The sequence below is a fragment of the Amphiura filiformis genome, chromosome 20 (assembly GCF_039555335.1).
Source record: "Amphiura filiformis chromosome 20, Afil_fr2py, whole genome shotgun sequence".
Classification (NCBI taxonomy): domain Eukaryota; kingdom Metazoa; phylum Echinodermata; class Ophiuroidea; order Amphilepidida; family Amphiuridae; genus Amphiura; species Amphiura filiformis.
Window position 1 is genome coordinate 43,214,054 of NC_092647.1, and position 25,055 is coordinate 43,239,108.

Consider the following 25,055-nt stretch of genomic DNA (forward strand, 5'->3'; position numbering starts at 1 on the left):
TTTAACAATAATTTTCAGTGACTAGGCGAGATTATGTGACTTTAATAAACTTGACTTTCATTAAATAGTGCAAAGGTCATTCATGTCATTATTGAATATCAATTCTTCCTGTTAAGTCATGTATTACATCAGTACCAGGAATACTGAGACAACAAGTTTTCAAATATGTGGAGCCTTGATGAACACCAACAGAGGTAGGTCTAAATTAGAAATTAATATAGGGAGACGATATTATATGCTTTACATGTTAGTCTCGATCTCGATTGCATTATGCATTTTTCAGGAGTCGTTTTAAAGTGGTTTCTACATGTGTAGCTCCCGGGTATAGACCGATAATACACTATAGGGACTACACCGTGCGTATACGGAAGTTAAGTATACAATAATACCTATGTAAAAGGTAATGTAGAGTTAGCTGATACAGCATACTTTCTTTCCGCCATTTTCAACAATTATTCACATCCCGGATGCTATTTTTGTGCGGTTTAAAGGTGAGTGATTTTTTTTTCATAATTCAGAAATACTTTGGGAAGGGGTGGCAGTTCAGTTATACTTAATTGCGAAGGGTATACGTGGTTAAAACTAAACTTAATTGTTTCATCCCTCTGAAAATCATCCTAATTGGTATATAGGTAGGCCTAGGCCTACTCCTTTTTCCCCCTTTTTTCTAGAATTTAAAACATGGATTTATTTATTTATAACACTTACCCCAACAAGAATAAAAAGTGCCTTTTAAGCAAAATAATACTTGCTTTGGAATTCTGATTATTAAATTGTACTTCTGTATAAACTTGTAGCTCAACACATGTTAAAGGTGACCCGATTGACAGCCTCGTCCCACACTTTACCCAAAACTTAGAAACAGAACTAGGAAAATCTCTCAAATCTAGAATTTTATCATCTTTATGTTTTTGTATATTTTTTAAAATATATTTAGTGAACTCGTGGAAGCAGCTAGAAATGGAAACTCAAGTAGAGTACATGTACTTCTATCTGAAACACGAGGTGAAAAGGTAAGAAGCATAATCCAGCCCGATGCTGAAAGCTTTTGTACGACTTTGACACGATAAATGGCCCAGGACCATATAGTCCTGGACCATTATGGTCTGCACCATGGTACAGGAGCATGTTTGACAAACATGACCATGGAGCTTGTTTCTAATTCAAACCGCTCCTGGAGCATGTACTTAAATTGAAAAACATGCTCCTGTATCATATGGTACAGGACTACATTATCGGGCCAAAATCGCACAAAAGCATGCTGAAATATGCCTTTAGGGAGGGATCACTATTTACGCCGGGGGGGGGGGGGTGGAGGATTTTATTATTCCGTATTATACAGTAAGCCAAAAAATTAAGGTACCAGTTGTGTTCACCCCTGTATATCCTAAATAAAGATAAATATGTCAAAATTAAAACAAGCAGCCGATACCTGTACTCTTCAGCTCTGATTTAAGACCTTATTTGTTGAAATTGGTTGAGAATTAAAGAAACGGTGATCTAAAACCGAATAAAGAGTATGGGAGCACGGTGGCCGAGCGGAACGGGTTAGGACTCATAATCTGAAGGTTGCGGGTTCGAGCCCCGGCGACGCCATCGTGTTGTGCCCTTGAGTAAGGCACTTTATCTCGATTACTCCTCTCCACCCAGGGGTGAAATGGGGAGCTGTTATGAATACTGTCCATTGAGCGCCGCCCAAAGGTATGAGCATGCCTTGGGCATTGTATGGCAGCTGACATATTCTAATGACGGCGGAATAAATGTAAAGCGCTTTGGTACATGTTCACATGTGAAAGGCGCTGTATAAATACCAACATTTTATTTATTTATTAAAGACACGAAATCAAAAGTTGCACTATTGTGTTCTAATCAATGAAAGCACGTTAGTAGAAGACCAGCCTGTAGAGTTCTTGACTAACTCATAGAACAAAGATAGATTTGAAAGTTATTGTGGGATCTTTGATTGATTCTGAATCAATTTAGCTTGGGCTCACCTCCTGAAACTTCCGGGCATTCCGGGGAGGGGTCAATCAAGGTTACATGGGGGTCAAATTTTCAGAATGCTCCAATTATGTCAAGTAATTACTCGTGTGGTCAAGAGAAAAACAAAAATGTATAGTTTGTTATGTGTCAGACCTTTCAAGAGGGCGCTATGACGAAAAATGTTCATAGGTCAACGACCTTTTTGAATTCTGACCATAGTAAACAACGTCCGATTTCGGTGATTTTGGTGTCTAATTATATGTTTTCTTGCATGAGAAATACAACTACGCAACTTAAAAAACTGTACAAGGAACCGATGACCTCCTAATTACAACATGTATGCTTTTGGCAGCCATGTTGCAAAAGAGGGAACATTTTTTTAATAGCTTTAAAATGAAAAAGAGGGGAAAAAAAGAAGGAAATGCGGAAAAAAAAAATTCCGCATTTCTTTTTTTTCAAATCGTGCGATTTTACAAATCGGCGCGCAAAAACCCTTTTTTTGCCTTATATAAAAACTATTCATCTGTCTAAATGAACAGTTTAAATATAATTGTTTTTATGTTGGCTAGTTTTAATTTTCTGTGTTTATTCTTTGATACTCAGGAATGTAAAAGAGCCATGACATGTGCGGTATGGGGAGGGCATACAGAAGTGTTACGAGTTTTACTACAGATGAATAAAATCACGAAGAACTTCATCGATGTACGGGATTCGGTACGTAAAAGAACACACGATTAATGCATTAATTAAATGGAAAATAAATAAATAAATATAAATAAATAAATAAATAAATAAATAAATAAATAAATAAATAAATACACAAACAAACAAAGTAAATAAATAAATAAATAAATAAATAAATAAATAAATAAATAAATAAATTAGTGAATTGATTAATCAATCAATCAATCAATCAAATGATTGATATATTAATTAATTAATTATATAATTATTATCTTTAAATAAATTAGTGACTCAATCAATCAATCAATCAATCAATCAATCAATCAATCAACCAATCAATCAAATGGATTGATAGAGTAATTAATTAATTAATTAATTAATTAATTAATTAATTAATTAATTAATTAATTAATTAATTAATTATTATCTTTAAATAAATTAATGAATCAATCAACTAATCAATCAATCAATCGATCAATCAATCATTTGATTAATTAATTAATTAATCAATTATATAATTATTATCTTTCTCTCTTTACTTAATATCCATTCACAGGATGGTGATACAGCTCTACATCGAGCAGCCTCAACAGGAAACCTATCCATGTGTAGTCTGCTGTTAGAATATGGATGCAATTGTTACATCAAGAACAAAGTGAGTTTACTTACGTTATGTTTTATTTGACGAGCCATAAAGTTTAAGGTGGGTCAGAGGGGAGCACGGTCTAGCGGTATTTGCACTCAAATATTGAAACAAATAAAGCTGACACACAAGAGGAATGATACGGGTTCTATAAAGGAGATACCAAGGCTTGTTATTCAGGGTGTCATTTCCTCCCCACGATGTGCGTGATTTTTCATGAGATGGGGAAAACGCTCAAACTTTTGTAGGCCTATATTATTGGCCTTAACTCAAATATAATGCGATTACTGGTTTCATTTACTCATTTTATGCAAGATCAATGTATTAATAAAATAATATTAAGAAGTACTGTACACTGTATTTTTTTTAGTTAAATGGCTAAAACTAGAAACATAAAGCTCGATCTGGTCATCCGACTCGCCTTATGTCTGCGGTAATATTCAGGACACACGATAGTGTATGATAAGAAAAAAAAGTTAAAGTTTAGTTTCGATCCAATTGTAAAACAGGACGCGTAAAGCTTGTATGATGAAGTTATAATAAAATTTACATATTTACGTGAATAAATGAATAATTTGAACAATGTTTTAAACACCCCTCAAAAAGAAAGTACCCACTTGTTTAAATGATCATAACTTATAAATCTTCGAATAGGTGAGTCAATTATCATTCAGAAAAGAACAACCCCCGCGACTGTCAAAGTAAAATGAATTTATTATAGTTACAGTATGATACCACACTTAAGTGTGTAAAAATAATTCAGACTGCTTATAATAAATTCGTTTTAAATGTACTTCATAACGTGTTCCCATGTTGAAAGTTGACAATCTATACACAAAGAAACAGTATAGACAGTGAAGACAATTTTATACCTACAAATTGACTGAAAAGTTGCAATTCAAACAGTAGGCCTACGCGTGGTGTGAAATTAAGCCCGGGTGTCATCGATCGGGAAGAACCCGAACTGACCGCGGGGTATGCATGTTTGATTGTCATTACACAGCCGTGACGTTAGTCACGGCTGTGTCTTTTTTCTTACAGGTTCTTTACACAGCCTGTGTCACGGCTTTTTTCTTACAGGTTCTTTCTTCTTCTTCTTCTTCTTCTTCTGTCAATTTTTACATTGCTCTAGCACTCATATGCTTACATCGATTTTGACCTAACTTGGTCACAATGATCATTGACCATGCCCCTACAAGTTACATGAAACTCATGGGGTCAAAGGTCACGCAGAGGTCATAGGGGTCAAAAACGTGATTTCAACTAAAAATGCATCTTCTCCCACAACTTACGTATGACAGCGACCCCAGTTGCACACATGCAGTGTTATTACCCAGTGTCTATGTGGTGTACACAGATTTGGGGTCAACGGTCATTAAGGGGTCACTTCCGGTATAAAACGAAAAACCTTCAAAAAATTGTATTAGCTAAGTAAAACATAGCACAGTAACGATATGTTCACATATTATCCGCAGTCACCCAATGTATATGTGGTATTTTTTTTTATTTGAGGTCAAAGCTCATTAAGGGGTCACTTCCGGTATAAAAAGAAATACCTTTAAAATGCATCTTCTTCCACAAATTATGTGGGACAGAGGCGCTACTTGCACACATGTATTGTTATTACCCAGTGTCTATGGGGCGTACACAGATTTGGGGTCAAAGGTCATTAAGGGGTCACTTCCGGTATAAAACGAAATACTTTCAAAAATTGTTATTAGCTAAGTAAAACATGGGAGAGTAACGGTATGTTAACACTTGATCTGCAGTCACCCAATGTATATGTGGTATTTTTTTATTTGGGGTCAAATCTCATTAAGGGGTCACTTCCGGTATAAAACGAAATACCTTTAAAATGCATCTTCTTCCACAGATTCTGTAGGACAGTGACGCCATTTGCACACATGCATTGTTATTACCCAGTGTCTATGGGGTGTACACAGATTTGGGGTCAAAGGTCATTAAGGGGTCACTTCCGGTATAAAACGAAAAACCTTCAAAATTTTTCATTTGCTAAGAAAAACATAGGACAGTAACGGTATGTTCACACATGAATTGTGGTTACCCAATTCATATGTGGTATTTTTTTATTTGGGGTCAAATGTCATTAAGGGGTCACTTCGGTCTGCGAAGAAAAACCTTCAAAATGCCCCTTCTGCCACAAGTAACATGGCAAAGTGATGCCACGTGCACACATGCGTTGACATTAGCCAATGTCTATGGGCGTTTTCATATATTTTGGGGTCAAAGGTCATTAAGGGGTCACAACACGGCTGTGTTCGTGGTCTTAGACCACAGCTAAGTCTAGTTCTTTCTTCTTTCTTCTTTCTTCTTCTGTCAACCATTACATTTGCTCTAGCACTCACATGCTTACATCGATTTTGACCTAACTTGGTCACAATGATCATTGACCATGCCCCTACATGTCACATGAAACTTGTGGGGTCAAAGGTCACGCAGGGGTTACAGGGGTCAAAAACGTGATTTCAACTAAAAATGCATCTTTTCCCACAACTTACGTAGGACAGCGACCCTACTTGCACACATGCATTGTTATTACCCAGTGTCTATGTGGTGTACACAGATTTGGGGTCAAAGGTCATTAAGGGGTCACTTCCGGTATAAAACGAAAAACCTTCAAAAATTTGTATTAGCTAAGTAAAACATAGCACAGTAACGGTATGTTCACATATGATCTGCAGTCACCCAATGTACATGTGGTATTTTTTTATTTGGGGTCAAAGCTCATTAAGGGGTCACTTCCGGTATAAAAAGAAATGCCTTTAAAATGCATCTTCTTCCACAAATTATGTGGGACAGAGATGCCACTTGCACACATGCATTGTTATTACTCAGTGTCTATGGGGTGTACACAGATTTGGGGTCAAAGGTCATTAAGGGGTCACTTCCGGTATAAAACGAAATACCTTCAAAAAATTTTATTAGATAAGTAAAACATGGGACAGTAACGATATGTTCACACATGATCTGCAGTCACCCAATGTATATGTGGTATTTTTTTATTTGGGGTCAAATCTCATTAAGGGGTCACTTCCGGTATAAAACGAAATACCTTTAAAATGCATCTTCTTCCACAGATTCTGTAGGACAGTGACGCCACTTGCACACATGCATTGTTATTATCCAGTGTCTATGGGGTGTACACAGATTTGGGGTCAAAGGTCATTAAGGGGTCACTTCCGGTATAAAACGAAAATCTTGAAAATGCTTCTTCTTCTTCTACTAATTACGTTGGACAGTGACGCCACTTGCACACATGCATTGTTATAACACAGTGTCTATATGGTGTCCACACATTTGGGGTCAAAGGTCAGTAAGGGGTTACTTCCGGTATAAAACGATATACCTTCAAAATATCCCTTCTGCCACAAAAAGCATAGCAAAGTGATGCCACGTGGACATGTGCATTGACATTAACCGATGTCTATGGGGTTTTCATATATTTTGGGGTCAAAGGTGATTAAGGGGTCACAACACGGCTGTGTTCGTGGTCTTAGACCACAGCTAAGTCTAGTCTTTCTTCTTTCTTCTGTCAACCATTACATTTGCTCTAGCACTCACATGCCTACATCGATTTTGACCTAACTTGGTCACAATGATCATTGACCGTGCCCCTACATGTCACATGAAACTTGTTGGGTCAAAGGTCACGCAGGGTCACAGGGGTCAAAACGTGATTTCAGCTCAAAATGCACCTTCTCCTACAAATTACGTAGGACAGAGACGCCACTTGCACACATGCATTGTAATTACCCAGTGTCTATAAGGTGTACACAGATTTGGGGTCAAAGGTCATTAAGGGGTCACTTCCGGTATAAAACGAAAAACCTTCAAATTTTTTATTAGCTCAGTAAAACATGGGACAGTAACGGTATGTTCACATATGATCTGCAGTCACCCAATGTATATGTGGTATTTTTTTTTTTATTTGGGGTCAAAGCTCATTAAGGGGTCACTTCCGGTATAAAAAGAAATACCTTTAAAATGCATCTTCTTCCACAAATTATGTAGGACAGAGACGCCACTTGCACACATGCATTGTTATTACCCAGTGTCTATGGGGTGTACACAGATTTGGGGTCAAAGGTCATTAAGGGGTCACTTCCGGTATAAAACGAAATACCTGAAAAAATTTCTATTAGCTAAGAAAAATATAGGAGAGTGATGGTATGTTCACACATGAATTATGTCTACCCAATGTATATATGGTATTTTTTATTTTGGGGTCAAAGGTCATTAAGGGGTAATTTCCGGTATAAAACGAAATACCTTTAAAATACATCTTCTCCCACAAATTACGTAGGACAGTGATGCCACTTGCACACATGCATTGTTATTACCCAGTGTCAATGAGGTGTACACAGATTTGGGGTCAAAGGTCATTAAGGGGTCACTTCCGGTATAAAACGAAATAACTTCAAAAATTTTTATTAGCTCAGTTAAACATGGGACAGTAACGGTATGTTCACATATGATCTGCAGTAACCCAATGTATGTGTGGTATTTTTATTATTTGGGGTCAATGCTCATTAAGGGGTCACTTCCGGTATAAAACGATATATCAGCCAAGAAAAATATAGCACAGAGACGGTACATTCACACATTAATTGATGTTACTCAGTGTATACGTGGTATTTTTTTTATTTGGGGGTAAAAGGTCATAAAGGTGTCACTTCCGGTCTGAGACAAAAACCTTCAAAATGCCCCCTCTGCCACAAATAACATGGCAAAGTGATGCCACGTGCACACATACATTGACATTAGCCAATGTCTATGGGGTTTTCATATATTTTAGGGTCAAAGGTCATTAAGGGGTCACAGCACGGCTGTGTTCGTGGTCTTAGACCACAGCTAAGTCTAGTTCCTATTTTGTTTTACTCAATGTTGTATCGAATTGCTAACAATGATACTCTCACCACGTCCATATCAATGTTATTATTTCAATGAACATTACGACCACTCAAAGTTGACACTTTCTTTTTGTGAGGTGTTAAAATTATCATACATGCACGTGTACGTGTAAATTCAAACATAGGCTTATACATACTGCAGTTACTGTCCGTTTTCCTATACATACTACACAGTGCTCTTTCCCATTGACGCGTGACCTCTACAAATAGCCTACGTAAAAAGTATGGGGATATGCCTAGTTAACGTCGCTGTGTGAAAAATAACCGGCCAATATTAAAAGTACTCTTCTAAAGTTCTAGAAAATATAGTTTTGTAACATGTCCTAAATTTTTAGCTAATTTAGATGTTTGGAAATATTCGCACTTTGGTGTTTTAGTTAATGTTATAGGTAATAGTATATTGCCTTGTTAACGTCGCTGTGTGAAAAATAACCGGCCAATATTAAAAGTACTCTTCTAAAATTCTAGACAATATAGTTTTGTAACATGTCCTAAATTTTTAGCTAATTTAGATGTTTGGAAATATTCGCACTTTGGTGTTTTAGGAAGGATATGTAAACGACAGATAACACCAAAAAATATGAAGAAATTATTTCCAAACCATGTTAAGTCTGCAAACCACCATGTTTCTCATTTTCAAGAACGCTGGTTAACAATAAGCACGTATTGTCTCATTTCGTAAACAAAGACCACACACAATTGTTCTCTAGGGCTCGCTTTATAATCGAAAGGATAATCCCAGCGCATTGCTCCATTGTACGTGTAAAAGCAGAAACATATGATGTGTGTATTTAACCAGAGAAGATATAATTTAATCAGATGAGCTGTTTTCAATGAGTGTTATCTTGGTTTAATAGCTTTTAATGGGGTTTAAGTCCTGCAAAGGTCGAATTGAATTCTACTGTAGACATGACTGCATCATGAATTCTCACAGGAGAAACAGAGGAGAAATATCAAAACTTATTTCGCAATTCTTTGTTAACTTTCCTCAGTTTGGACGTACCGCTCTTCACGAGGCTTCCAAAAACGGTTACGTTACTGTGTGTGAGCAGCTCATAAAAGCTGGCTGTCCAATCAATGAACCTGATCAGGTAATCGTTTTATTTGACACAGAACTCTTCACTATACTCACGTATACGCTCCCCACCTCCGTTCAAACACGGAGATTTTTTACGTGATTCTTTATTACGTATGTACGTTGTGTTAGAGAGGTTGCGATGTTCCATACGTGGTACGTGCGTTCATACGTGCGTTCATAACGTACATATACACGTTTATCGCATGAGGTGGTACAAACTCAGCCACAGGCCTGCTCAGCTAACGATTTTGCATATGGCATTCGGCCCTCTTGTGACCCCAAATGTGTAGGACCAAAATTTGGTGACAGGAGGGCGCACAGTACAGGTTTCTTAGCTATGTTAGCGGTTCTTTTTTAACATTTTGAATTCAGCCTGAATTTGATTTTAAAACAGGACTAACTAAAAAAAAACACCCCAAAACAAGAAAAACAACTAATATTTCGGTAGATTAAGGTGCACTACATGCATATCTATTTCAAAATGATAATTTTTCAGAATGGAGATACTGCCTTACACGATGCGTCTAATTATGCCCAGTCGAAGATATGCCATTTACTCTTGCAGCAGTCTGCCAACTGTCATGCCTGCAATAAGGTTTGTAATCTGTAATTTAGGTAGCACATTATGATGTGATTTTACAGCATTCCTTGTTTACAATCATACGAAAGTATCTGCTCACTAATCCTGAAGACAATAACCAAGATATTACATTAATTATATCATGAAATACTAATAGTCCGCGTCGGTGTAGCATTTCTATAAACTGTTAACAACTGAAAAGTTCTATTTCATTCTGACATAATGCTTTTTTTTTTTTTTTATCACTGTTTGTACTCAGGCTGTAGCTGCATGATTTTTGTAACAACTCTTTTATAGTCATTAATTCGACAGAAAATTAAACTCATAGGCATACAAGACTTAATATGTTGGTTGCACTTTTTGTTCTAAAAGGATGGCAATACTCCGTTGCATCGAGCGGCAAAGTCCGGTGATACTGGGGTTGTTCGCAAGCTGTTAGAAGCTGGTTCCGACTGTAAATTGATTAATAAGGTGAGCATGGTGAGATGCTAGTGAAGCAGTGGTATCAGCTATCAGAGGGTCAGTTAAGGGGAGGTGATGAGGCAAAGACACATTTACCCTGTGTGCATCAAGTGGGCCCGATATATATAAACTCCTCAACAAAAGTTTGGAAAGTTTTTTCAAGCATCTGTATCTCCAATTATTTGCGACATATTCATATCGTGTTGCATATCACTGGATAGCTACAATACTCCCCTTTACAATGACACCCCATTTGAAACAATAACATTTTTCACGGTTGAGTACGCGCCTTGTGAATGTAGTGGGTCTCAAACAGAATTTGCCAAATTGACCATTATTCTGCGCCAAACAACGCTAGCCACTAACCTCAATAGCGGTGGAAAAACCACAGGCAGCCACAATAGTCAGGCATCTTCTCCTCATGCTGCTCACCGACCTGGTTACACGTTACTGTGGGATGGAATTCCATTCTTCAACAAGGATTCGTCGCCAGTCATTCAATGCGGTTGCATGTGGGCTTCTCTGGCACTTACAGCACGATCAAGTTGGTCCCACAAGTGTTCAATCGGGTTGAGGTCTGGCCCCCGGGTCTGGCCTGATGGCAGGCCATTTTGACTCTACTCCCATATTCTGTAAGTAGTCGTTGACTACCGTGGCTATGTGGGGCGAGCGGTGTCATCTTGGAGGATTGCATTAGGTCCCAGATTGTGAAGTTATGGGATTGCAGCTTGCTGCACAGAATAATGATCAATTTGGCAAATTCTTTTTGAGACCCCACTACATTCACAAGGCGTGTACTCAGCCGTGAAAAACGTTATTGTTTCAAATGGGGTGTCATTGTAAAGGGGAGTATTGTAGCTATCCAGTGATATGCAACACGATATGAATACGGTCACAAATAATTGGAGATACAGATGCTTGAAAAAACTTTCCAAACTTTTGTTGAGGAGTTTATATGGGGGGGGGGGAGAATATTAAAAAGTTTTAAAATTGCAAGAAAACTTGACGTCTACCACTAAATATCCAAGATAGATGGTATATATTCCAAAATGGTAGGTCTGTATCTCACCAAAAGAATGCTGTTTCCTTTCTATTACTAACTACAGACTGGCAACACACCACTACACTTAGCAGCATCTGGTTCAAACGATATTGTTTGTAGGATGTTAGTAGATAGAGATGCAAGCTGTCTTCTTATCCTGAACAAGGTGTGGTCACTTTACTTTTATATTTTCAAAATATATTTTGCCTTTAATTCTATTTTGCTACAGAGCGAGGCTAAAAAGTGACAATAATAAAGACTAAAATTATGTACTGATAATGAAAATAATAACGAAACTTATATCCGCCTATAAAAAGATGCTCAAGGCGCCTTTATAAACATTTTCGATACGGCCTTAGGCACTAGAACCAAATATGTTCGATGATCCGTCGATGCTGATTCGATACTTGTTATTAATGATATATCAACTAATTAATCATAATTACTGGTTAATTTATATTGGTTGATATCATTTCATGCACAGATTCACATCTACTCCCCGGGAATCTAATCACTGTTATCAATTATTTAATTACTTAATTGGTTTATAATAATAAGGATCGACCAAGCATCGTTGGTCGATCGAAACATCGACCTAATTTGATTATATTGCCTCAGCGTAAAATTTTGATATAATATACGTGTTTTGTCCCTACTTCTACAGGCAGAAGAAACTCCACTAGATCTGTGCCCATCGTTTTTTGGACTCGAAGACTTAAAGATCTATATGCAAAAGGAAACTCAGGTAAAATTCTAATAATAATAAGTTGAACATACACATTTTTAGTGGTAGTTTCACGATTTAGCCACCATCATTGTTGTTATTTAATGGTGAAGTCATTCCTTGGTCATGTGTGTCTTGTCTATTTTTGTCTCTTGTCCCTACATTATCATTAACACCAGTATCCTTCTATTTAATTTACTGCTCAACTATTTGAATACTTACCTTCATCCAGAATTCTTCTTATGCATAGTCATGCGTTCAGTATGAAGATTTCTTCTACAACGATCCATCTACAAGAACATTTGGAATAAGAATCCCAGCAAACACAAAAACGTTTTAAAAACGTTTTAAATAAGTTATATTTTGGCTTTTGGTTTAGGTAAAAACGTTTTAATAACATTAAAATGTCGGGTTATATAAAGGTCATGATAACGTTTTAAACGTTTTGTATGAAAACACACTACAACAATATTTTTAAATGTTTTCAAAAAAATTAATGTTATTGTAAAAAAATTTTGCAAACATTTTTGCCAAATATTGTGTCAATACTTAAATAACATTTTGTTAAAATATTGGAAACCAGCAAACACAGAAATGTTCTTAAAATGTTTTTTCCAAAACCTTTTAATAACATTTAAATGTCGGTCATGAAAACGTTTTTAAAACGTTATTGAAAATATTTTGGGCAAACATTTTTTGCAAAATATTTTTAAACCCCAAAATAACATTCTGTTTACAATGTTTTGTATCAAGTTTTCAAGAATGTTTTTGGAATGTTATTAAAACGTTTTTATACCCTTTATATAACCCGACATTTAAACTTTTCTGTAAAACATTTTTGTTTGCTGAGCAGTAGATTATCAAAAAATGTTTTTTAAGGTTATGAAAACGTCTCTTAATTTACCCTTTATATAACCCGACATTTAAACGTTTTCTGACAACCTTTTATAACCTTTTGCGAATGATGTCGAAAACGTTTTGTGTTTGCTGGGATGTTTGGGTGATGTGCCTCCTTGTAATATAGAGAAAATATAATAATGATTAAATTGAACCACCGTCTTTAATTAGATTTTGCTTTTATCTGAGACCATAGGTTTTTATGTTCTCCTCTGCTATCGCAATAAGGAAATACAAAGGGAGATAGTAACGCCTTTGCCGTGCTAATGATATTATTTTGTTCCACATGACCATTGTAAAGCTGATACAAGACGAAATGAAAAATCAGGAAACATAATAATGTTAAATAATTTTTGAGGCAAATTCCAATTTCTTGAGTTGATAATATTGATGAGCTTTTTCAATTTAATTACATCCCATCGTATTTTACCATGATACACAGAAAACACGATACAACATGCTCAAGGCGAATGGCGAGAGACCTGTGAAGACAGTCAAGTTGTTTTTGTGTGGCGATCCTTGTGCTGGAAAAACGACTTTATACAAAACTCTATCAAAGGTAGGGGATATTATCGCACCTATAACTTTATGCCATAACCTCTTGGCTCCTCTGGAAATGGCAGATGATGGCCCATGTTAAAGATCTCGTTACAGTCGGTTCCGATGAGGGTGGGTAAAGTCCGATTGTTAGCTACACTCGCCTCTCCTGTTAAATGGCCCGACCCGCTGCCTGGGGCGACCACCTTAACCAAGTCAATTGGTCTGGCTAACGTTTCGTCAGGCTTTTCTCCTCAATTTCAACTGCTTATGTCTAGATAAGCTTGACATAAACAAAATTAGATTTCCTCTGACTAGCGAAACCTTTAATTATATCAATATTCTGTAATCTTCACAGGGTCTACTGGAGTCTGCTGTAAGGCCCAAAACTAAATCAACGGGCCACGTTAGAACGCCCGGTATTCACGTGAAAGAGAAATGTATTCGGGGAGCTGGAACCTTCGTTATATGGGATATGGCAGGCCAGATAGAGTACCACGTCACGCATGCCATGATGCTGGGTTCGAGTAGAGGGTTGTTCATTCTGGTTTATAATGCCAGTGAGCCTGATGGAGAACAAACCCGAAAGGTAAGAAAATATATTAGCCCTATAACCTATTGTTTTGTTTTTGGTTTATCTTTGCTCATCAGTGCTGTGGACAAGTGTTGAAACGACTGTTCATCTGCATGCCACACATCGTATTGTTTTTCAAAACCTGTATCTAATGCAGGCCTATGTTTTGCTTTCGTATACTTTTATTTGTAAATGATTTTGATCTTGCAGTTAAGATATTGGTTGAGTTTTATTAAGGCAGAACAAAATCCAAGTGACGAATCGAAGAACCTGATTGTAATAGTAGGAACACATCTTGACTTGCTTCAAAATGACAATCAAAAATCAGGTATGTACTTTATGCCACATATAATATTATTTAACATCATCGAAATTAAGGATAACCATTGAGTAAGGCACCACATCCAATTTGGTCCTATAAATCGGTGCCCGGTGAGGTACCGATGACTCTTAACAGCACTCCATGTAGATGTAATAAATTGTATCTAGCATAATAATTAACAGTTGCATACTAATGCATAGTGTTATTGCTTTGCATTTAAATAAAAACCGAATGCATTGTACACATGGTCCAGGGTCCGATAAAAAGTGCCATCGGTACCTCTTCGGGCACCGATAGCGCTATAGGACCAAAAAGATGTCGTGTCTAATAATAATTGGAAGTGAAGTAATATTGATATTATATATCTGGTCTCCATTCCAGTGGCTAGGACAACAGCCCAAAGAATTTTAGATGAACTGGTCGAGATGTATGGCGACTCTTTGGATATACATAAGGAGGCAACTCTCGTCGATGCCCGTGATTCAGGATCAGAAAATATCACCAGCTTTAAGGAAACCCTAAAACAATTGAGCGAACCATTGAGGGTAAGTTGTACAGTTGAAACAAGGATAATAGGAATAATAAATATGATAAAGGAATAAAATGAGTGAATATGGCAAGAGGATGTTAAGTAAAATACACGAAAAACTGTTGTTTCTTGGATACGAATCCACGAGGCGAAGCTAATAATAAGGGGAGAGGCGATACATAAAGTGTTATTATAGAGAGGGAGATAAAACTGGCTGGTTGCTGTTCTAATTTTATTAACATTGTATGGCTTTCTTTTCACCTTTTCACTTTTCATACCAGGATGTGCAGGTTCCCAGTATATGTGATGACATAACGAAATTCTTACCTGCTTGGAGCGATTCTGGGTGCCCCATATTGTATTGGCCAGACTTTGTGCGCAAAGTACGGACGCATGTCAGTGATATGGCAAGCGAGTCTCTAATTCGGTTTGCAGTGGCTCATCTTCACGACACTGGTGAAGTACGTACATCATTAAACTTCATATTTGATTTGGTACATTCGTTGTTTATAATTATATCATTAAATTCAACGACGATCTTTTCAGATGATTAAGTATCTCTACTAGATAGGTCCCATTCACTCCAAAAGCTTATGCCATCCGAGAACTAATTTGGTGGTCGATTTCTTGGGCGCTGCGGTTCTCGGGTGAGGCTGTATCCTCTATTATAGTAAGGCTATGTGATAAGATCAAGTTGTTGTTGTATGATCTTATAGAATAGGGCTAATGTTTGTTTTAACTTTAACTTAAATGATCTTAATAGAGTAATACTAATTTTCTTTCACCCTTAACTATACATCATAGCTCCATCATGCTAAGGTTGAAAACAAGGATGACTTGATCATTTTGGATCCAAACTGGCTCACAAGTACCATATTCGGCCCAATATTCGCAAGACCAAATTTCCGCCAAGACTACCTTGGATTAGGTGAGAAACAGCTTTATCAGCTACATGACCTGAAAGCTCGCTTTGCCATTCAGGATCCAGATCTGCTTGTTACGCTGCTGGAATACTTCGAACTAGCATACAGGTTAGGAAAAGGAACCGCTGAAATATATTAATTAAGTACTGTAAACTACATATGTATGCACTCTAAATTTTGCAACGGATAATGTACTTTGTGAACAAATGGTTGAACCGTTTGTTGCACGGTCTTGATGCTACGTACTTTGAATAAACCTGTGTACAAATAGTGCCTATATGACAATATAAATCTAATAAAACAACCATAGGCGTCAATTGTCTTTTAGAAAAGGGCTCGTAATTGGCAAAAGTAATTTCTTGGCTATTTATATTTGCACTAACACATAATTAGCCTGAAAATACAAACGCATCTTTCGGGACTATTAGAGACATTGCGATTTCCAAACGTAGACATCGGACGTACGTTGATCTATTCAAAACCACTCTCCTGTATCGAAGCGAAGTCACGTATTTAGCTATTTTTGAAGATATTCCACGTGCGAAATCGACGTAGATACTTTGTTGAAAATGCACAAAATTTGTCCATTTCACAATATGTTAAAGACAGTCAAAGATAATGAACATACCGTATGAAGGAAAGTCTAATTATTATTATGATCCTTTTTGTTTGTAAAAATCATTATAATAAAGGTACAGCGATGTGTTAAAAATGGACTAAATTTAAACGCAATATTCACACGCAGAGATTGCCCATTGAAATGTGTGTGATACTTTGCGTTAAAAAAATGACATTGCGATTTCCCAGTTTGGATTCCAACGTAGAATAAAAACGCAGATGCTACGTTTAAATATGCTGATTTTACCTCATGTCTAAGTCCATGTAACGCGCCCAATTTTCAGGACGAAAAAGTCTCAATTTGAAAGTAAAGTCATGATGTATGTATGTAGTGATCTTTAATCTACCAAAATATATGTTTTTGGGCAACTATAATATTTGGGGAGCACAAAAAAACAATTAGGTTTAATCAGCATGTAGGTCAAAATTTTAATCAAAATCAAAAGCGGTCTGTTTGAATTTAGACAGAGACTCAGCTCACTGTTATTTTTTCAATCACACTGCCCTCTATCAACCTAGGTTAGAAGCTGTTAGATTAGATCAAATATTATAGTCTTTATTCTAGCTGTCTTGTTCTCCTTCGTGACGAATGAGCACATTCCAGTCTGGAACCGAGACTAGCAATATTTAACACCGTATTAACGTACGTAAAAACGTACGCGAAAACGTACGTTCCACGTGCTGCGTTTGGAAAATCGCAATGTCTCTATTATGTGTTAGTGCACTTACACGTAAATGTCCCGAAAATACATGGTGTATAAATTTGTATAAAGAGCAAAGAAATTGTCTTCTAACAATTACGAGCCCTTTACCAAAAGACTAGTTTTGACACATATGGCCATTTAATGGTAATTATATCATAATAAGCACTGCATGTGCCGAGGTTTATTCAAAGTACTTAGTATTAAGACAGTGCAACAAACGATTCAACCATTTGTTCACAACTACATTAACCGTTGCAAAATTTAGAGTGTGGTCATACATCATAACAATTACTGCAATTTTTACAAACCAAGCATACACTAAATAGCCACTACTACAATACGTTTTTAAACATTCTTACGTTTCAAATTTACTATAGTTAGGGCATGTTTGCTCGAAATAAACTCCAGACGTGGATAGCCTTGCTAAACCTACTTAACAAAAGCATGGTATGGCAACATAGACACATGTGGACATGGTGGATGGTAACATTTTCATCATTACACCGATAATAGCAAGGCTAATGTGGTCATGTAGCATGTAGATCAGCATTATGCAGTCATTGTCCGTTTTCCCTATTCAGTGCACACACAGCGCTCCGATACCTTAAAGTAAAAATTTGTGAAGAGGAGAGAAAATTACTATTTTATAATCATCTTTACATACAGAAATGACGTGGACACTTTCATCATACCAATGAAGCTTCCACCAGGATTATCTACCATCGAATGGACACCAGATGAGTCCTATACCTTCTACTATGGGCTTCGTATTGAATGTCGTGATCAGACAGACATGTTCACCGATGACGTATTTCCATGTCTCCAGGTCCAAGCTATGAAGCGCTATCACGTTCAAGATGGAATCCAACCTAAGCTATCCAAGTCGGCATTGAAGGTATTTGATGAAGTTGAAGGCATGGTGCAACTGACTGACAACCGGCGAGCCATACATATAGGTGTACGCATGACGGCAAGTAAGAAACATCCTGGAATCAAGCAGTTGAATGAGTTGAAGGAGATGGTATTACAGCAGATTGGAAACAGATCACGAGGCACTAAATTCAATGTGTGCTACTTGAGCCCGATTGATATGAAGAAGTGCTCGGATTTGGAAACAGGAGTTCAGTTCTACAGGAAAAAAGCTGTTGATGAAGCGTTGAAGAAGAGGGAAACATTATTAGTGCATCCATTGAAACTCGTTTCGGAGTCACTGGAGAGTGTAACAGGAATCGTACAACAGGCATCAGGTTAATAGCTTTCTACATCTCTGTTACTATTTTAGTTAGCCCCGATAGGTACTGATGGCTCTTATGCAAATCTTTATTATGCTCGAAACATTTATTACATATCCAGGGTACGATAGGAATAGGCATCGGTGCCGTGCGGTGCATACCGGGTATCGATAGCGCTGTCGGACCAAACTAAACGTACCTCAATAAATTCATGTAGTAATGCCACATTATAATGGATATTAGACATTCTCAGCGTATAAAACTCCTGTTGCTAATACCTGCACAACGAGAATAACAATTTGTAATTGTTTTTATAATCAACTACGTGCATGAGTTAATTTTCATTATGAAAACCTATCACCAGGTCCTTTATCTGTTGACGACGTCAGTTTGAGGGATCTCTCTAAGAAGATAGGTACCGAATGGGAGAGTTTGGCGACGTATCTAGGAATGGATTCTGCAATTATTCAGAGGTAAGATCTAACTATAGAAAATTTGCACGGACACTGTCTTGTTTTCGTATCCATTGCGTTCTGTTTGATTCTTGATTCTTGATGCTTCATAGATAATAGTGCCCATTACATAACTATACAATGTGTAAAAGAGTAGAAATGTAGATTACTCTAATTAATTTTTGTTCTCACAGACTCACAGCTGACTTTCCCGAGACCAATGACCGTATATTCAACATGTTCATCCGTTGGCGTAAAATGCAACCACAATCCGTGAACAAGATTGATGTACTCGCTAGTGCGCTTGAGAAGGTTGAACGAGTCGACTTAGTTCAAGGGACTAAAGGTATCAGCACAACGTTAAGATATTTGCAATTCTAAGTACATTTTTATAATATATTTTTGATCAAATGTTGACTAACGTGACTAAACTGTGAGTGTAACTATTTTTAGCACTAGTAATTATGTTTTCTCTGGACAACCTTTCACAGTGTCATATCTTAGCGATGTCAAACTCCGTGACCTGACACATAACCTTGGTTCATCATGGCTACCTCTCGCGACTTATCTAGAATTCACGCGAGAAGATATCTCTAAACTTCAATCACAGCACACATTTGTGGAAGACGCCATTTTCAACATGCTTGTCACTTGGCGACAGAGACAATCTGCCGATAAGGACGCCCTCATTACTTTGACGAATGGCCTGAGACGTGTAGGAAAGAATGACTTGGCTCAAGCACTCTTTGGTTTGTATTTCGTACTTTCGGTTTATCCCGAGGTTTATCATAAAATCATTTCGCATTCATCATTGTCTAAACGCGTATGTTCGATATTTTGGCGTACAAATTCTGTCCGCTCAGAAATTGTCTGGAAAAACACTGTGGCCGCAACGGGGTGTACAGTGCATTGATACCCTTCTCAACAGAAGGATATTGGCGCGAGATATTTGCACTATAAACACACGAGGATAAGTGTTGTATTACCGGAAGTAGCAGTCTCTTCACGATGCGTTGGATGCGCGCAGGACATTCAAAACTCTTCTCAGGCTTCAACAGAAGCTAAATACCGTATAGGTTTACCATGCATGATAACACCCATCACGACATGGCTCATGCTTTATTCCAAACTTATATCTTTCCCTCTGTATCTTATATGATGTAAGGGTGCCGCGCACTCTCATATCTACGAACGAGTACGAATGTGGGCTGTTAAGTCCAATCAAAGTCCGATATTCGAAGTGAATGCGGACACGAGACTATTGCCGGTAAACCCCTGGAACAGTGCTTGATGTGATATAGGCACGTGGACGTGAATGTCATCTATATATTAAAGGAGTATTTCGTGATCCTAGCAGCCTCTTTTTATGACATTTTTCAGTAGATATCCACGAAAAAAGCTTATTCCCAAAATTTGAGTTGATTCCGATTTTGCGTTTGCGAGTTATGCCTGATTATGTGTATTACACTGCTCCATATAGACAATGTGTTGTAATTTCGGAACGAAATTAAAATTTCACGATATCTCTGCTAAACGAATTAATCTGCAAGAATGTTTTTGTACATAAACATTATGTAGCCAGAGGTTTCCAGTGATATAAAAATCTCAACTTTTTTTGAGAAAAGTTGGGGGAGGGGGGAGGGGATGATGCTGTGGATCACGAAATACCCTTTTAAGTGAATGCGGATACGAGACCTGTAAACCCAGAGAACAGTGCATGATGTGATATACGTGAATGTCATCCACATATGAATCCCTATAATCGTGTTACCTTGACGATATATAAACCTTAATTCTCTTGCTGCAGACCATCCAGACAATTTCTGCTCTTGACAACCTCTTCACATTTTTACCATAACATTGCAGAATCACAAACAAGTGGTCATCCTCTCCTATCACGTACATCGAGTGCATCTGCGGAGAGTACGCTAGAAAGACCACGTGAACAGAGAGTAGAGAGGGCGGTATCGATGGTGGCGTGTATCGAACTTGAAGACGAGGCTTTTTCATCGTAGGTATCCTCACTCAGACGAGACAACTAATATAAGGGAGTTCTGGTTTTTCTATATATAAAATAAGTTCACAAATGTATATAGCAAGTCATCCGCTGCAAATCAGCAATACAGTCCAATTGGATTCCTCAGGAGAGCGACGTCAGTACTTTGTCGGAGTTACTTCGCGTGTGTAGGGTTGTACCACCTTTGATCGCGTGCGTAAATCCGCCAATTCATTTCCAGTGCTATTGAATACTACTCGCACTGGACCACGCACTGACGTCATTCTCTCGAGGAAGCCAAATGGATTATTGACTAGCGCATATGCCTGGAAAAAATGGAGGGAATTTGTCTTTCCAAATAAAGAAATACATCAGAAATTGTGGGAAATATTGCTACTTTTGTGTGAAAAACGAGCAAGGTGGAAGCAATATGCTATTTTTGGATTAAAATGACGCTTTAAATTTTCTATCATTATTATTTGGCAGTTTTGTTGAAATGTTGCCAGATTTAATTTGTTAAAAAAGCGAGCTGCTATAAACAGCTTATCCACAACTACAACCCTGTGCAGTAAAATCCAAAATTTTAGTGGCTTGTGCTCTCAAGAAGAATCTTTATTAAAGGCAGAGTGACAAAACAATTAATGCATAAACAGACATATGGACAGTTTTACCTAGACATGGACTGTTTCCCCACATCTATGTTGAAGAGTCCATGTCTTTTTATACGTTTGTACATGTACGTCTTGTCACTTTGCCATTGATAAGATATTCTGCTTGGATCGAAAGCTCTGGTCACTAAATATTCATTTGTATTGATTGCATTATTGTAATCAGTTCAGCACCATCTACTGTCACTTTTAATGTTAAAATCATATTTCTAACCTATTTTGTGTTAAGTTTTCATTAATTGTGTACACTTTGGTACTTTTGTGTATATAGCGTTCAGTGTATTATAATTATGACTATCCAAATTTAACAAAAGAAGTTCATCAGGTCAGTAGTTTATCCATAACATCAAGAAATTTCATCATCAAGACCAGTAAAAAGCCATGTGTGATTTGCTCCACAGCAACGCCCTCAATTTTTTTCGAATTTCTACTTTTTTCACCATTGTAATGGCCACTGGTGTACAGGTCAGATGATGAGACATCACTCCAAAACAGCAACACTGCTGATTAAATTAACCTATGGTTGATGAAACACCCAGAAACGTCATAGGTTTTGACTGGTCTTGATATTATTAAATTTCTTGATGATATTATCAAAATTAGGTTTGCCACTATGTTCCGGAATTCGTGTTCGTGGTGTCGTCGTCGCCTTGCCTCATAATACAGCCCCAAAAAGTGCCTTAACAAATATATTTTGATTTCTTATCGAATGTTATAGTCCATATAATCTTTCAATCTGATGAGATCATTAAAGAGAACAAATATTTTTCTGATTAGATTTTGGATTTATTTTGATTATTTTGAATAGCTCCAAATTAGACACAACTTGCTATAAATAACTCTCATTTTGCGCCTGAAAATACCACAACCAGTACTAACACCACAGAATGTATATTCCTTATTTTTTATGGTATTTATAACAAAGTGACACAAAGAGAAAGTGTGAAGGAGTATTTCCATTTGATAAAGGCATATATTACCCAACAAAAGGATACAATTTACCCAATAATGCAGTAAAATAAATGCCCAACACCATTTGAAAATTACCCAATACCATTGAGTAAAGGCAGTAAAAATTACCCGATACCATTTTGGCTAATTTATTTCTGTGTAGCTTTGCCCAACTTGGGTAAAATTATACCCAACCGCTAACAGTGTGTATATAAGCTATTTAAACAAAACGCGGTCATCATGTTGAACAACCACTGAAATCAACTGCTAAGTAGTCTTGTAGTTTCGTGTATAGGTTATAATTCTTCCCTTAAAAATGATTTGCTCAACATTTATTACACGTTACATAAGCCAAGCCAACATTATGGGATAACGCCAACAATTATGAAACTTGTAACGACAAGCTTGCTTGAGATAAAATACCGTAAAACCTCGTCTACTAGCATATATAATGTTTTTGATGAAAGCTAAATTAATACGAAAGAAGCGTGAATATGCCAATACAATAGATTGATCTTACAATAATACCTGTTTGTACTCGTATATATGCTTGGATCAGTAATTTATTTACTCCACAATGGCGACTGGATTAATTTAGCTTTCAGCAGAAGCACTCTATATACTTGTAGACGAGGTTTTACGGTATGTTGTAATGTAAGTAACACATAAAAGTCACAAAATGATAAATGAAAAGAAGGCCGTACAACTTATATTATATCATTAGCTCTGGTTTACTTTATACATTTTTGTGCTATATACCAAATAAGCAATGGCACTTACATCTATGAATATCATAAGAAATAATACACGATAAATGGACAGAATACACTTCCATATAGCTTCATAAATTTGTACATATATTTGCATATTTTGTACAAAGTTATAGACAATTTTTTGTTTGTTATACGCAGTTAATTAAAAATGACTATATCTAACAACAGTGTTGTGTTTCATGCAGAGAATAATGTGATTGCTATTGGAGAGACGCGCATTTATAGCTGCCATGAATGATTTCTGTAGAATAGCTGCAACATTAGTAATTTTGGCTATTTTTCAAGACCCATAATTGAAGACCTGAGCGCAAGAAGACCGTAAGTCCACTTGGCCCCTCAACATGTATAAGCTAAAGTCGTGTATAGTTTCGTATAGTTTGGTAATGTTTTATACATGTTCAGGGGCCAAAACAAATCTTTCACAACCTTTCATGATGTTTTCACCCTGGAACATGCATTAAACATTATAAAACCCTAAGAAACTAGACGTAACCTTTGTGTATACATGTTGAGGGGCCAAGTGGACTTACGGTCTTCTTGCGCTCAGGTCTTCAATTGTGATTGATTCCACATTCTTCGACAAAAACAATAACACTACATTTATTTTAGGAATGAAGAGGTGTATGATAAAAAAACTAATCATAAAATAAGAAAATAGGTTTGTATGTCATCACATATATCAGCATAAATATAATTATTAAGACTGCTTTGGAATACTTTACCATTTTATTTTTTCACGTCATTATTGCAACAAGAGACTGGCAACCTAATTTACAGATCAGTGACCTTTGACACTCGACCTCGAACCTATGTCATACAACAACAGCAGTCAATGGTCATTTGACTCGAATCTTGCATTCTAAATGAAACGGACATCTCGTGTTAACATGGTTAAAACAATATTTTATGAACCACTTTTTAAACATATTCATGTATGGAATACTGCTGTTCATGTTTAACACACCATTTTATCACTTTTTATGTTCAATTTTAAATTTGAACGTTTGTGTACGCCGCGGCGTTCATCAATTGCACACTGAACACTAAATAAAATAAGGTTCTGCAGGCATATTTAATACTCTTGAGTGAGCAAAATGAGTTCTTAAACACCGTGTATGCAACACTTTTGGAACACTTGGACACTTTGGAGAACGCGCCAGGCTTTTAAAAGTAAAAATTGTGAAAAGTTTAAAAAAAAGTTTAATGTAATCTGCTTAGTTGTGCAATTATTGGGGTGAAACGCTTAGTACGCTCAGAAGCCCTACAGAAAAAGTAAATACATACAGTAACCCAAAAAGTAAGGTACCAGTTATGTTCGCCCCCTGTATATCCTAACCAAAGACAGAAATTGGAACCAGCAGCCAATAGCTGGATCTTTTATCCCCGGCTTTTATCTCGAATTTAAGACCTCATTAGTTGAAATTGTCAAAGAAATAAAGACACAATGATCCAAAAACTCAAGGAAGATGCCAATTTAAAAGTTGCAATTTGCTGCATTGCATGCCCTATTGATTTGTACACAAAGCGTTCGCGAACAAGAGAACTAGCGCCATGCTTCCATTGATTAGCACGTTAAAAGTGGCATCGTGCGTTTCATTGATTAGAACACAAAAGTGCAACTTTTGATTTCGTTTCTTCATTAGGTTTTAGATCACCGTTTCTTTAATTCTCAACCAATTTCAACAAATAAGATATTAAATCAGTTGTTTTAAGTTTGGCATGTTTGTCTTTACTTAGGATATACAGGAGTGA

General features: G+C 36.8%; 1 protein-coding gene across 2 annotated transcripts; it reads left to right on the plus strand.

The window, feature by feature from the left end:
* The first annotated feature begins 68 nt into the window (after positions 1–68).
* LOC140141760 (death-associated protein kinase 1-like) lies at positions 69–25,000 on the plus strand. Of its 2 annotated transcripts, none has more exons than XM_072163627.1 (20): positions 69–194; positions 938–1,013; positions 2,587–2,697; positions 3,224–3,322; positions 9,234–9,332; positions 9,816–9,914; positions 10,272–10,370; positions 11,468–11,569; positions 12,068–12,148; positions 13,467–13,583; positions 13,920–14,150; positions 14,346–14,463; positions 14,839–15,002; positions 15,268–15,447; positions 15,791–16,017; positions 17,898–18,478; positions 18,828–18,936; positions 19,110–19,261; positions 19,407–19,664; positions 20,782–25,000. In XM_072163627.1, exons 1-20 carry the CDS (start codon positions 166–168, stop codon positions 20,928–20,930), a joined length of 3,081 nt encoding a protein of 1,026 aa, XP_072019728.1. In that variant the 5' UTR covers positions 69–165; the 3' UTR covers positions 20,931–25,000. The 2 variants fall into 2 exon arrangements, with proteins under 2 accessions (XP_072019728.1, XP_072019729.1); XM_072163628.1 differs by lacking the exon at positions 69–194 and adding an exon at positions 295–491.
* The last annotated feature ends 55 nt before the right edge of the window (positions 25,001–25,055 follow it).

Bases quoted from the DNA above. Each gene is read 5' to 3' on its own strand.
- LOC140141760 (XM_072163627.1), top strand. From the start codon at position 166: ATGTGGAGCCTTGATGAACACCAACAGAG. The intron at 15,003-15,267 runs GTAAGTTGTACA...TTTTCATACCAG, and splicing joins AATTGAGCGAACCATTGAGG to GATGTGCAGGTTCCCAGTAT. The intron at 16,018-17,897 runs GTTAGGAAAAGG...CTTTACATACAG, and splicing joins TACTTCGAACTAGCATACAG to AAATGACGTGGACACTTTCA.